The sequence below is a fragment of the Mesoplodon mirus genome, assembly GCF_964341445.2.
Source record: "Mesoplodon mirus genome assembly, chromosome: 2".
In the NCBI taxonomy this organism is placed as follows: Eukaryota; Metazoa; Chordata; class Mammalia; order Artiodactyla; family Ziphiidae; genus Mesoplodon; species Mesoplodon mirus.
This window is the reverse complement of record NC_138977.1, coordinates 149,872,525-149,885,620: the sequence shown is the minus strand read 5'-3', so window position 1 is coordinate 149,885,620 and position 13,096 is coordinate 149,872,525. Positions and strand designations below refer to the sequence as shown.

The following is a 13,096-nucleotide window of genomic DNA, read 5'->3' as shown; positions in this document are numbered from 1 at the left end:
GGCTTCCAGCAGATTCAGCCAAGCATGACGACAGCAGCATGCCAAGTGTGACAACCAGCAACAACACACACAATCTCCAAGTGTAGAAACTTTAAAAATATACCCCTAATCACCTCCTGGACATTTCAGAACAAAAATATATGAGAAATCCTGGTGGATAAAATATATTAAAATTGAAACATGGAATTTAACTTTTTGTACTTACAGATTGAAACCGGAAAAGAGATATGAGTATACCCACAGCTTTTAAAAAGAAAAAGTAGTCAGTTCTTTTAAAGTTAGTATGTGATTGAACATTATGGAGCTGTAGCTCTAAATGTAGAAGAATGTTTACTTAAAAACTATATAGGACTTCCCTGGTGGCGCAGTGGTTGAGAATCTGCCTGCCAATGCAGGGGACACGGGTTCAAGCCCTGGTCTGGGGAAGATCCCACATGCCGCGGAGCAACTAGGCCCATGAGCCACAACTACTGAGCCTGTGCATCTGGAGCTTGTGCTCTGCAACAAGAGAGGCCACGATAGTGAGAAGCCCGTGCACCATGATGAAGAGTGGCCCCCTCTCACTGCAACTAGAGAAAGCCCTCACACAGAAACGAAGACCCAACACAGCCAAAAATAAATAAATAAATAAATAAATAAATAAATTAATTAATTAAAAAAACTATATAATACTTAAAAGTTTTCAAACTATTTTCATATATGTTATCTCAAGTGCTATAATATTTGAGATTATAATTATTCCTATCCTACAGATGAAAACATGGAGTCTCCAAAAGATTAAATTACTCATTCAAGGGTCATAGAAATTTGCTGAATCAGTACTGTAATTCAGATTTCCTCACTACATATTTTATGTTTTTTCTGCTCTGTCACATTGCCTGCCAGATGGAAATATTTAAATGATTGTTTATTCATCTTTTCATTCATTCATTAGTTACTTACATGTATTCTTTGTGTCTATTAGTACAAAGCACTAGATTGGTTGCTGTGCACTTTATGGAGGTAATAAATCAGTCTTGCTACTCAGGGGGCCAGCGTGTGAACGAGGTGGAAAATCATGCCTAATATGACAGTAATAGAAATAATTATGTAAGGTCATCATTGGAATAAGTATTTCTGGCTAAGGAATCATGGAAACCTGTATAGGGAAGGTGGTATTTTAGCTGAGTCTTAATGACTTAATGACTTAATGAGTGGCTGGCATTTGGGCCAAGTGAGATAGGGTGTGAATTCCAAGGAGTGGAAATGGTATGTGCAGAAGGAGGGAGAAAGTCAAGTATAAGACGTGCTTGAGAAACAGTGAATCATTCTTTTATCTGGAGTAGAGAGTTTGAAGACAGAGAAAGATAAGGCTAAAATTTTTTTTGAAGACAGGACTAAGGTGCTTACAGATTTCATGGCAGATGGAATGGGGTGATGAAAACAACAAGGGTTTTGTTGAAGCCACACAAGTTTAGGTTCCAATATAGGTTCTGCTGCTTAGAAGCTGTATGACCACCCACAACTTGTATAATTTCTCTAAAACATTCATATATCATCCATAAAATGAGGACATTTGTTAAATATTTGATACATATTTTTTGAAATAATAAAAATATTTTACCTTCAGGGTGGATGTGAAGATCAAATATCAGGATGTTTGAAAAGCAACTGGCACAAGAAGGCCCTCAGTAAAAATCACTTTCTTTCCCCATTCTGTGGTAGTCAGTGGGAACTAGGAATTCCCTAGTTTGCTGAGGGTGGTGATGTAGTGATAGTCATGTTTGAGTAAAGCCAATGTGTTGGGTGAATTAGAAGACAGAGGGAGTAAAGGAGAAGACACAAAAAGTGTTTTTTGAAATACAGCACACAGGGAAATGAATGTCTCAATGAAGTTACACTCTTGGAAATATTTAATATCTGGAATGAGAAAAGAACATTGCAACACACTCTAATTATATCAAAGTAAAGTACAGAAAAAGATTACATAAAAACTAGTTCCATAATATTGCTATAGGAAAAAGTCCGAATGAAACTAAACTTTGAAATAAAAGACGTTTTCATGCTGAGTTCCTATTAGAAGCAGGGGCTCCAAGCCTTTTTGGTCCTCCCTTCTTTGATCTCTGGGAGAGGCCATATGGATGAAACAAAATGATTCGAACCCTCGGCACCTGGATATATTTCCGCCTTTCAGGACAGCTATTCAGGAAACTCACCAGAGTTACCTGAATAGGGATTCACTTCAAAGGGTGTCTTTTTAAAAAGACTCATTTAAAAGTAGGGACTTTGATCATAAGGGTGTGCCAGTAGCTTACTTGACCGTGATTCTACTGTCAGAAAAATCCATATGTTCAAATAGGAAAAGGCAGCTATTTGTTGAATGGTGTTGTCTATTGAGCCACTCTCTTTGAAATGGATATGTGAGGTTTTAAAGCCACCCTCTCCGTTTGCTCTTACATTCATTTTCTAAAGCCAAAGCGAGGCTTGGGAAAAACTCCTGTTTCTCCCAAACTTCTAACCATAAACATTTTTCTAAATATTTATGTATTAACTAAATATTTATGAATGTAATAAGTGAACTCTTAGTAACTGATCTTTATTGTGTACTCTTAGGTGGTAGAACACTACTTAAAACTAGGTCTTGGATAACAGAAGTGGATGGAAGAGGAAGCATGCATGACCCTTGATGTTTATGATCTAAGTGGGGTGGGGGGGAATATTTCTGAATGTACCATATGCCTATGAATTGGAATGATCAAACCCTACTCCCCTTTGCTTCCCTGAATCTTCCTCCTGTGAAAGTGACTGAAAGAATTCAATTACTTTTTCAGGGTTTTCAACACTAGGGTAATTGTTAATTGATAATTTCATATCTAAAAAGTATACTTTATAAAGTACCGGGAGACACATTCCTTTGCTTCTACAGCCCACTGCTGTCCGTAGAGGAGGCCTACATAGATCTTGTCTTCCTGGACCAAACCCCCAGACCTCCTGACTATGTGCCTGACTGTACACAGTGTGGCTGCAGTGGTTGGCTATGGACAGGCAGGAGGCCCAGCTCAATCAATCTCTAGAAAGAGCCTATAATTAAAACTTGACACTTAACATTTCCCAAGAGATCATCTGGAAAAAATCTCACCATACTTTTCAGTACTTTTTATTTGAATCTTCATCCTAACTCCAATCTTTCCAATGTATCTGCTTTCATTCAGATTCTAATCTCTATATATCTCTGTACATTCTCTGCACTAATTAAATCCTTCTCCCCTTCTAACTCCCTAACTCCTTCCAAGGAGCCTTCTGTTACTGAAAGTCTGTAATTAGCAAAATCCTCTATGATCTCATTTCTTTCCTGGACATTTCTTCCACCTTCTTGCTCTAGCTGATTGCTGGCTATCCTCTCAACTTAGGGCTGGTCTTCTACCCTTACCCCAATTATCGAAGAGTCTGAAGCAGGGACTGGGTATCCTCTTAGCTCCTCACTGGCACTTCTACACAGTTTGGCTCCTGTTTCTTTTTAAAGGTGCAACTTTTTTGAAAAGTCAGGCAACAGATTAGAGACTCACTATCTTTCCTGTTAGAGTCCTTTATCCAATTCCAGGCCCTGCCCTCCCACCACTCAGTCATAGATGATTCCAGCAACTGGCTCACTGTGCTCTTTAATACAATTTCTCCCATTATTCTTAATGGTCTAAATATCCACCCAAGTGATCCATCCAACTTCCTGCCCTTCTAATACCTTGCCTTCCTCACTTCCAAAGATGTTTTCCTCCATCTCACTTTAGCACCATTCCCCTATCATTTCTAAAAACTGCACTACTTATGAAATTTTGATTCCAAGCATGCATTTCTCCAACTACCATTATCTGTCTTTTCAGCTTTCCAAGTATACTGTGGTATCCTCACTTCAACCCTAGTCAGTCAATCCATTGACCCTGGCACTTTTTTAGAGAACATAAACCCCTTATAGTTTCCCCCTTTTTCTTGCCAAGTTTAGAGTCCACAATCCCACTCTATTCATTTGGCAAAGGTCCAAATCTAGTTAAATCCACCTCTTCAATAGTGCTTCTTCTGCACACAAGTACCTGAACATGGAGTGAGAAAAACAAGCGATGACTGGTCTCTGTTTAAATTTATGACCACAAACCTCAGATGGGCTCTCATTGCTGCCCAATATTTTTACAGTACTGCCCTACTTAATTCGCTTTCTCCCTTTCCTAGAATATTTTCTATCTCTGTCTTTAAACCTTAAGATCCTCATTCTCATCTAATGACCTCATTTGTTATTTCACTTAGAAAGTAGAATAATTCAGAAGAGAACTACCTCATATTCTCCAAAACCAAATCTTTCAATCTCTTTGAATCTGTACATCCATACCCTCCCCCTTCTTTCATATTAAAGTGAGTAAACTGGTAAAGAATAGCTAAAGCATTTTGGAAGAAGAAGAAGTAAAAGGACTTACATTCCAGATATCAATATTTATTATAGAGCTATAGTAGTTAAGAGAATGTAGGATTGGCACAAGAATAGACAAAGAGACTAATGGTGCAGAATAGAGTCCAGAAACAGACCCAAACATGTACATTTATCTGATTTATGAAAAAGATGACACTGTAGTGAGGTAGAGAAATTATGACATTTTTAATAAATAGTGTGGATCAAATGGATTTACATATGGAAAAAATATGCTTGAATCCTAACTTATACCATGTTAGAAATTAATTCCAGATGAATTGTAGATGTAAATAGAAAAATAAAGCTATAAAACTTAAAAAAAGACCACTGTCATGATCATGATTTAGTCAGAGATACCTCAAATAGGACATAAAGAAAAAGATTATAAATAAGCCTACAATAAAATTAAAACCCTCTGTTCATCAAAAAACTTTATGAAGAGAGCGACGAATCAAGCCGCAGAATGGGAGAAGTCATTTGCAATACAAATATCTGACAAAGGAATAGAATATAAAAATAACTGCCACAAATCAATAAGGAAAAGCCAGCATCTGATGAAAAAACAGGCAAAACAATTGAATAGATACAAGGAGATATCCAAACAGTCCACAAAAATATGAAAAGATGCTCAATTTCTTTAGTAACCAGGGAAACACAGATCAAACCATAATGGTATACCAGTGCATAATGACCAGAATGACCAAAATGAAAAAGACAATGCCAAATGTCAGCAATGATGTGAAGCAAATAGAACTTTCCATACATTGCTAATGAGAGTGTATAGTGGTGGAACCACTTTGGGTAACTGCTGGACAGTATCTACAGAAACTGAACATACACATCCCGATAATCCAGTAATCCCACTTTTTGATAGATACCCAAGAGAAACGTACACCTGTATTCACCAAAAAACATTTGCAAATATTTTTACGGCAGCACTATTAATAATGGTCCAACACTGGAAACAACCCATGTCATTCAACAGAATGGATGAATAAATTACAGTATATTTATATAAAAGAACACTATTCAGCAATTGGAATAAATTAATTATATCTACAGGCAACAACATGGATAAATTTTACAAACATAGTGTTAAGAGAAAGAAGCCAGACCTGAAAAAATACCTTCTCTACAATTCCATTTATATGAAGTTTGAAAACAGGCAAAATTAATCTAAGGTGCTAGAAATTGGGAGTGTGATTACCCTTGGCAAGGGGCAGGGGTTGTTTGTAAAAAGAAATTAATTTATCAAATATCCTATTACAAATACACATTATTTGAGTTACCTTTGCATTTGTTAAAAATGATCATCATGGTATTTCAAGTGGGAAAAATGAATAACAAAATTATTGCCCAAGATATGAATTCAGTTCAGACTGCCAATCTTTCCAACTCTAAAGTCTGCATAAAACACATCTAAATTTTGCAAAACTCATAATTCTCTTTCTGAGGCCTTCACTATATTCTCTTTTAAGAAGAAATGATGTCATGTCTACATGTCTTTATTTGAAAAACTATTTTTTAAAAAAGGTGAAAAAATTACTTTGAAATAAACCAAATGTAGCCAGCTGCTTTCTCAATTAACCTTTACGTTACCAGTCTAACTTTGAACACCTACAGTGTTGTTTCTCAAAGTCCAGTGTACAGAACTTCTGCATCACTACCTCTCTTGGAATCTACTGCCACAACTATTTAAAATGGGGTAACAATAGTTACTACCTCATAGAATTGTTATAAAGATTAAATGACATAAAAATGCATTATCTTGGAACACAGGAACTGCTCAGTAGATGCTAGCATTTAATACTAACACTCAATTTATATTAGTACCATTATTAGAATAATCTGACATGTTTGTTAAATTACTATTAAATTCTGAGCTCACCCCCAGACCACTGAAGCCGAGTCATTGGTTGGGCCTGGAAATCTGCACTTTAGCTACTACCATTTGGCTAATTCTTTCTGGACAAATTTGAGAATCACTGTCCAGAGATTAGGGCTTACTTATTTGTTCCTCACAGTTCCAATATAGGGATCTGCACACAATGAATGCTTATTGACAGGCTGGCTTATGTTCAATATTGCCAGACTGATATGACATAAATTATTAAAGAATCTGGAATTTATTAAGATTTGTGCAGTATAAGATTTTTACATTTTGACTCCAGCAAAATATAAAGGGAGGATTGTTTTGTTAATAGTATCAAAAGTAGCTCCAGCTTCAATCACTTAAAACTCTTTCTTTATAAATGTGAAGATATTTGAATTCTATCATATTGCACATAACCTATTCTTTCCCTTAATATAATTCAATCCATTTACATTTTTATTGCTTTTTTTAACTTTAGAGGATCCAGAAATCATAGATATGTACTCATGGAGAGGACAAATGACCACATTCTCTGGGCTTGCATTATGAATATTAGACCCAGAACTAGGCTTCTATAACCACTTTCTTTCTTACATCTGTGTTCATTTAAGGAAGGTTCCAGCAATTTGTCTAAAAGGAGAACTGAAAGTGCAAATGTCTTCAACTGTTTAATTCAAACAGAAATTTAAGTCAAATCACAGTAGTTATTTGAAATTTTTGTCTATAAAACAGTTACACAACTTATTACACTGAACAGAAAATTTTAATAAGGAGAATAAATCTTCTCATGAGATGTTTGCATTGAAAAGACAGGAGAGTCAACCTTTGACAGCAAATAAAATGGAGGATTTATTTCCACCCTCATGTCTGCTTCATGTATTAACATAAAGATTAAAGGACAAAACCTAGATATTTTATCAGTGCAAGATAATGTTTAGGAACTAAAGAAGAACTTCTTTATTGAAAAGTCTTAAACAAATGTTCTATTGTGAAAGATAAATTCATACAATTTAGTTATATGCTTTTCAATTACTCTTGGCTATCTGAATAAATCTAAATTCTATAAATTTAGTTTAAGAGGTTCAGGGAGCCTTTATGACTCATTTATTTCATAAACCAAATATAAGACTGTTTGGATTAGACATGAAGAACTTGACCCACAGGCCATCAAATGGACTTGTTATTTTCCAGCCAACAATCTTCTCCTTTATAAATACCAAATGCCCTTGACTTTCTGATGCCACAATTAACCTTTAAAATGATTCTGAAGTACAGTGAGTCTTCTTTACTCTCCCACTGAAGAGAGGAAAGGACTGTTTTTTTTTTTTTTTTTTCTTTTCTGGCAGTGATGCTAACTTGTGACAGTTTGCTAAGCAGTAGAAATCGTGTATTAAGCAAAAGTCTCTGCAAGACAGAGATTACTACAAAATAGTCTTTATTTTTCCAATGGATACTGGCTACTCTTATAGGATCCAATTCCAAGAACAACTTCACTGAAGCAAGGGTCCCCTGGAACTGAAATCACAAGACTCATACACTGAAACCACTAAGGCTTTTCTTCTACCTCTGTCCAGTGGCAGCTGGACCTCTGCATCTCCTAGCTTATCTCAGTTCCACAGGCTGAATTTGGACATGCAAATCAGTTATAGTAACCTACATTCTGACAGGATAGAGTAAAAATATAAAAATGAGTGAACACCCTAAGTAGAATATTTAGCTGTTTAGCAAAGCAACAATAATACTAAAAACACTTAAGCATCCTAATGATCTACTTTTTCTTAGTTAATCAGAAAATTCCCAGATGTGTGAGGAGCAGCAAAAAACTTCAGATGAAGTTTAACTCATGCTGAGCATTTACAACTGTTATCTTCTCCCATTTTGAGAACTACCCTGGTAATTACACATTGACTTCCTTAGTGATCCTGTAAGAGAAAATTACTTATCAAAGACCCAAATAGAGTCACATGTACACTGGTCAGATTTTACACTCCCTTCCATACATTTCTTTGGCCCCTCTTCTCTCTGTGATTACTTGTGGCTTGGATTATTCAGTCCCAGACTTAAGAATAAACCAAGAGGGACTTTCCTGGTGGCACAGTGGTTAAGAATCCACCTGCCAACGCAGGGGACATGGGTTTGAGCCCTGGTCCGGGAAAATCCACATGCCGCGGAGCAACTAAGCCCATGCGCCACAACTACTGAGCCTGCGCTCTAGAGCCTACAAGCCACAACTACTGAAGCCCGTGTGCCACAACTAATGAAGCTCGCGCACTTAGAGCCCATGCTCTGCAACACGAGAAGCCACCCCAATGAGAAGTCCGCACACTGCAACCAAGAGTAGCCCCTGCTCACTGCAACTAGAGAAAGCCCGTGCACAGCAACAAAGACCCAACGCAGCCAAAAATAAATAAATTTATATATTAAAAAAAAGAATAAACCAAGAGTCCAGAAAAAATTTGGTCTGTTTTCCTTATCAATGATGGTGACTGTGAATTCTATTGTGACACCTGAAACAAAATGTGAACATGCTCAAAAGCCAAAATAGATTTAGAAAAGGAGAACACTTCTGGAGACCTCTGGTTGGTAGGTGGGAGTTTACAAGTTCTGATCTCATTTTAAAACTCTGAAGGCCGTTCACAGCAGGCTCTGAGAGTAAGGAAAATGAGACTAAACTAGTGATGAGACTTTCAAGATCATCAACAGGACATCCATTTTAATTCCCACTACAACTAAATGCATTTGATCCATTCATTCATTCACTCATTCATACATTTAGTTCCCCATATCTTCTGCAACTCCAGTAAGTTAGGAGCTGGATCATAATTAAGTGCTTAATATATCTCCAAGGAATAAATATATGAAGCAGTAACACTTACTTTCCAGTAATAAACTGACTCCTGGACGGTGTGCAAATAGGCTGGACATAGTAGTTCTCCAGTTTAACTCCTTCGGCAGCAAGCTTGTCAAGAGTGGGAGTCTTTATCTCCGATCCGTGGTAACCCACATCTCTAAATCCCTGATCATCCGCTAGGATGAAAATGAGATGGGGCTGGGAGGTGGTAGTTATGCTGGGCTCCAGTCTCTCCCCAGTTTGAGGTCGCAAAGCCCCTTCCTCTTCCTCCTCCAAGCTCTGGCCCCAGGACAGGTAACCGTAGGTGAGGAGGCTGAGGACCCAGAAGCCTGCCAGCGTCCCCATGGCTAGCATCTTTCCAGGCCAGACCCAGGCCTGCGGAGGAAGTGGCGGAGGCGGAGGTCCCGTGCAGCCCCTGGGGGCCATTCACTCTGGTGCAGGCAGAAACTCCAAGGCAGAACAACGCACCGCGCGCCGCCGCTGGCGCACACATGCACGCAGGAGGGGTAGAACCAACAGGCGGTGGAGGTGGAGGGTCTCCACCTGGAAAGAAGTCCGTGCTCCTCTCAGCTGTCAACACGTCCAACAACTTTAATCTTCTACACGTGGTGGCTTAGGGAATGGGACGTGTGGGAGAACAAGGAGACGCTTTTCTCCATCAAATCGCACTTTCTCCTCCTCCTCCTCGCTCCCCAAAGTAGCTTCCACACAAAAAGTTAATGCCTCCACCCAAAAGTTCTCAAGAGAGGAAAAAAAAAAAAATCAAGTAAGGAATTGATAATCACCTTGGGCAGGAACTTTTCGTGGTCAGAACTTTTCGCCCTCGAGGTGGAGGAGTGAGGTTCTCCCGGGGGCACGCGCACAGTTGGTTGCGGGGTCGACCGTAGGTCCGGCAGTCCCGTCACCTGGAAAGTACTGGGAAGTGGAACCGCCGAAAAAGAGCTCTTACCCATGCAGATAACAAGCAGCATGCAGTGAACCGGCCTCCGAATCACTCTCTCCACTTTTCCAGAGCTATTTCTCTCGGTCTTCTCCGAGGCGTTTGCCAATCTCCCCGACACTCACCAGGCGGCGAAATGACAAAAACAGCCCGCTCTCCTGATCTCCCTCCACCGCTGACCACCTCTTCTCCGCAGGAACTTCGGGCAGCGGTTCCTTCTCTCCGCCGCTGGAGCGCACGGCGACCGAAGTGGGTCCCTGACCCCGTGCACGCTCCACGCCAAGCCCACTTGGTCTCCGCGGGGTTGGTGGCCCGGCGGAGGCGCCGCAAGCTGCGTGCGTTTTGTCAGAGAACTTACTTAGTTTTGGCACTCGGAGTTCTTTGCTGCCTCCACCCTCTTTTCTCTCCAGTGAATCACAGAACTGTGCTCTCTGCTTTAGCTCCCCCAGGAAGAGGGGGAGGGGTAAAGCCGGTTTAGAGGTTCGATCTTTTTCCTTTTCGGGAGGAGGAGGGAGGAGGGAGGGGAGGTTTTGCCGGAGAGAGAGCTGTCCGCTGCTTGAGCCCTGCTGGATCCAGGGGGATCCGCCTGGGCTACAGCTTCCCTGGGTCTCGAGGACTGCCCTCCATCCTCCGGAGAGGGGGAAAAACGGCGGCGGGAACGGGGAAGGGTGAAGTGGGCGCTTCTCCTCACGGGTCTGCAAATCAAGAGCCCGCTCTCCCATTCCGAATGCTGTGCATGCAAACTTTTTCTAGCTTCTGGAGGGAGTGAGAGAGGAAGAGCGGGAGAAACAACACATTGCGTAGATAACACTCCTTCCTTCCTCTTCTGGTTTTCCTTTTCTAGTCTCTCTCTCCTCCCCCCAATTTTTCCTACTTCTTTTATTCCCGCCTCCTTTTTTTTTTTTTAACAGTCCCGACTACAAGTTAAGTTGAATTCCCTTTCCCTATTGCTGGCCTTTACAGCCTGACTTCCTCATTAGCGAATCTCTACATGAAGATACTGAAATCGCCTTCTCCTTACATTTCCACGAACTTACCCTTAGCGTGTCTCCAGCCAAGAACATGGGGAGGAAGAGGAGTTACACATCTCACCCTCAGGAACCACGAGGCCGGTCTGCACTCCTGTAGTACAGAAACCACCATTTCCCATCTAGAAATTCGGGGAACTTTGTCCCCCCCCCCACCTTTTTTTATAACTATGTGGAGTAAAGCAAAAGCTTGTCCTGATTGTGAAGATATGCCTGCTTTTACTAGAGTCCTGTTTTTAAATCCCTGCTCAAAGACAGGAATGGGATTTATAGTATCCGTAGGGGGAGGCAATTAATGCCAAGAGCCACTGAGATATGCTTTCTCCCCTCCCCAAATTCATTCAGTAGTTACTTATTGAGCACCTACTATGTGCTGGCACATAAAATGTCAGATTCTCCCAATTGCCTAGGTATAAATCTAAGTTTCATTTAGCCCTTTACTTATTTTTATTTATCTACTTATTTATTTTATTGAAGTATAGTTGATTTACAATGTTATATTCTGTCCTGTTGCTAAAGTTCCTGTTAAGTTTCTAAGCAAAACATTAGTCAAATGGAAATTTAACACCTTTGAAACCTGCAGTGTGCACTATGCAGTTATTTTTGCTAACATGTGTAGCTTTCTACTAGTCTGTTCTCTTCCCTGAGGCCATTCTGGTTAGTCTGTGGAGAGATGGGCAGTTTTAGAAGACCTGCTTGGAAATGTGATCTTGACAATTCTGTGAGTTAAATCACCAAATGTGTAATGAGTGAACTGAGTATTGGGAGATTGAAAGCACTGTGAGGTAATGCTCCCAGCTCTGTGGGTCTAGCCAGGTGCTTGAGTAGAAAAGATGCAAGTAAACATTCAGCTCAATCCAGCTACTTTTAGTTGGGGAGGGTCAATGGCATAATACAAGAAGTGTCCATGTTGCTATACAAGAAAGAGGGCCATTTTCAGTTCAGATTTCAAGCAAGAGTAAAAAAATAAATGTTAACATTTACCAAATACTTACCATGTGCTAACCATAACACTCTATGTACTTATACACACACACACACACACATATCTGTAAGTATTAATACAGTGTTTTATACACTTTACCTCCTTTCCTTCTCCACCAACCTTATAAGATATCCACCCATTCAACAAATATTTGAGTAGCTGGGCCAGTGCTGGAGGTGGAAATATAATCGTGAACTACGTCAGGTATAGCCTCTGCTCTAGTGGAACTTACGTTGTGGTAGGGAAGAAATATACTGATAAACTAATCATTCCTAAACTCTAATACCTACTATTCTGTGGTATTCTGTATAAGTATTCAGATAAGTATTCAAAAGAGAAGGAACAAAATTCCAGGACATTTTAAAACAAAGTAAGCTGACTTAGTGTGGTTAGTGGGTAAGGTGGTACAAGGAAGTAACCTTAAAACTGAGGGAGATGTTATATTGTTTATTATCCTCTTTTGCAGGAAATTTAGACTTAGAAATCTGTCTGACTTTAAAACCCATATTTTTCAAAAGCTGTTCTTCCCACAAGTGGCTTTAAGATGTTTTCCAGCCATACAGCACAGAAAGAACACAGCTGCCAGAGTCAGAGAATTCTAATCCCCACACAAGGCATGCAGACTATCCACACACAGGATGGAAAGGCAGAACTCAGCCCTAAAAAAGCCATTTCTGAAGTAACACTAAAGGAGACTAAGAACTACTTACAGTTAGTAGCAAGAGCCAACAAACAAGAATCGTCATGCCATGGTCGACCAAATGCGATGTGACTCAAAGGGGGAAATCCATCAGCCGAGTGCCCCACCCACGGTAGGAAATAGGTAAGGATTATTTCCACATACATAAGACTTGAGAATTAAATCAGAGGCTGTTGAATGGCCTATGCTTTACTGTACCTATATTGATATTTTAAATACATAAACTTTGCATTTCTAATTATAGGATTGGTTTCATGCACTCTAAGCAATAGTTTTAACATCCT

The 13,096-nt window shown here is 39.7% G+C and overlaps 1 protein-coding gene across 1 annotated transcript in view; it reads right to left on the bottom strand.

The window, feature by feature from the left end:
• ARSJ (arylsulfatase family member J) overlaps positions 1-10,520 on the bottom strand; it is a 64,109-nt gene extending 53,589 nt beyond the window's left edge. Inside the window, exon 1 of the mRNA XM_082637524.1 lies at positions 9,185-10,520. Within this exon, the coding sequence (XP_082493650.1) occupies positions 9,185-9,585 (401 nt within the window). The 5' untranslated portion in view covers positions 9,586-10,520. The remainder of the gene's footprint in view (positions 1-9,184) is intronic.
• Positions 10,521-13,096: the final 2,576 nt, after the last annotated feature.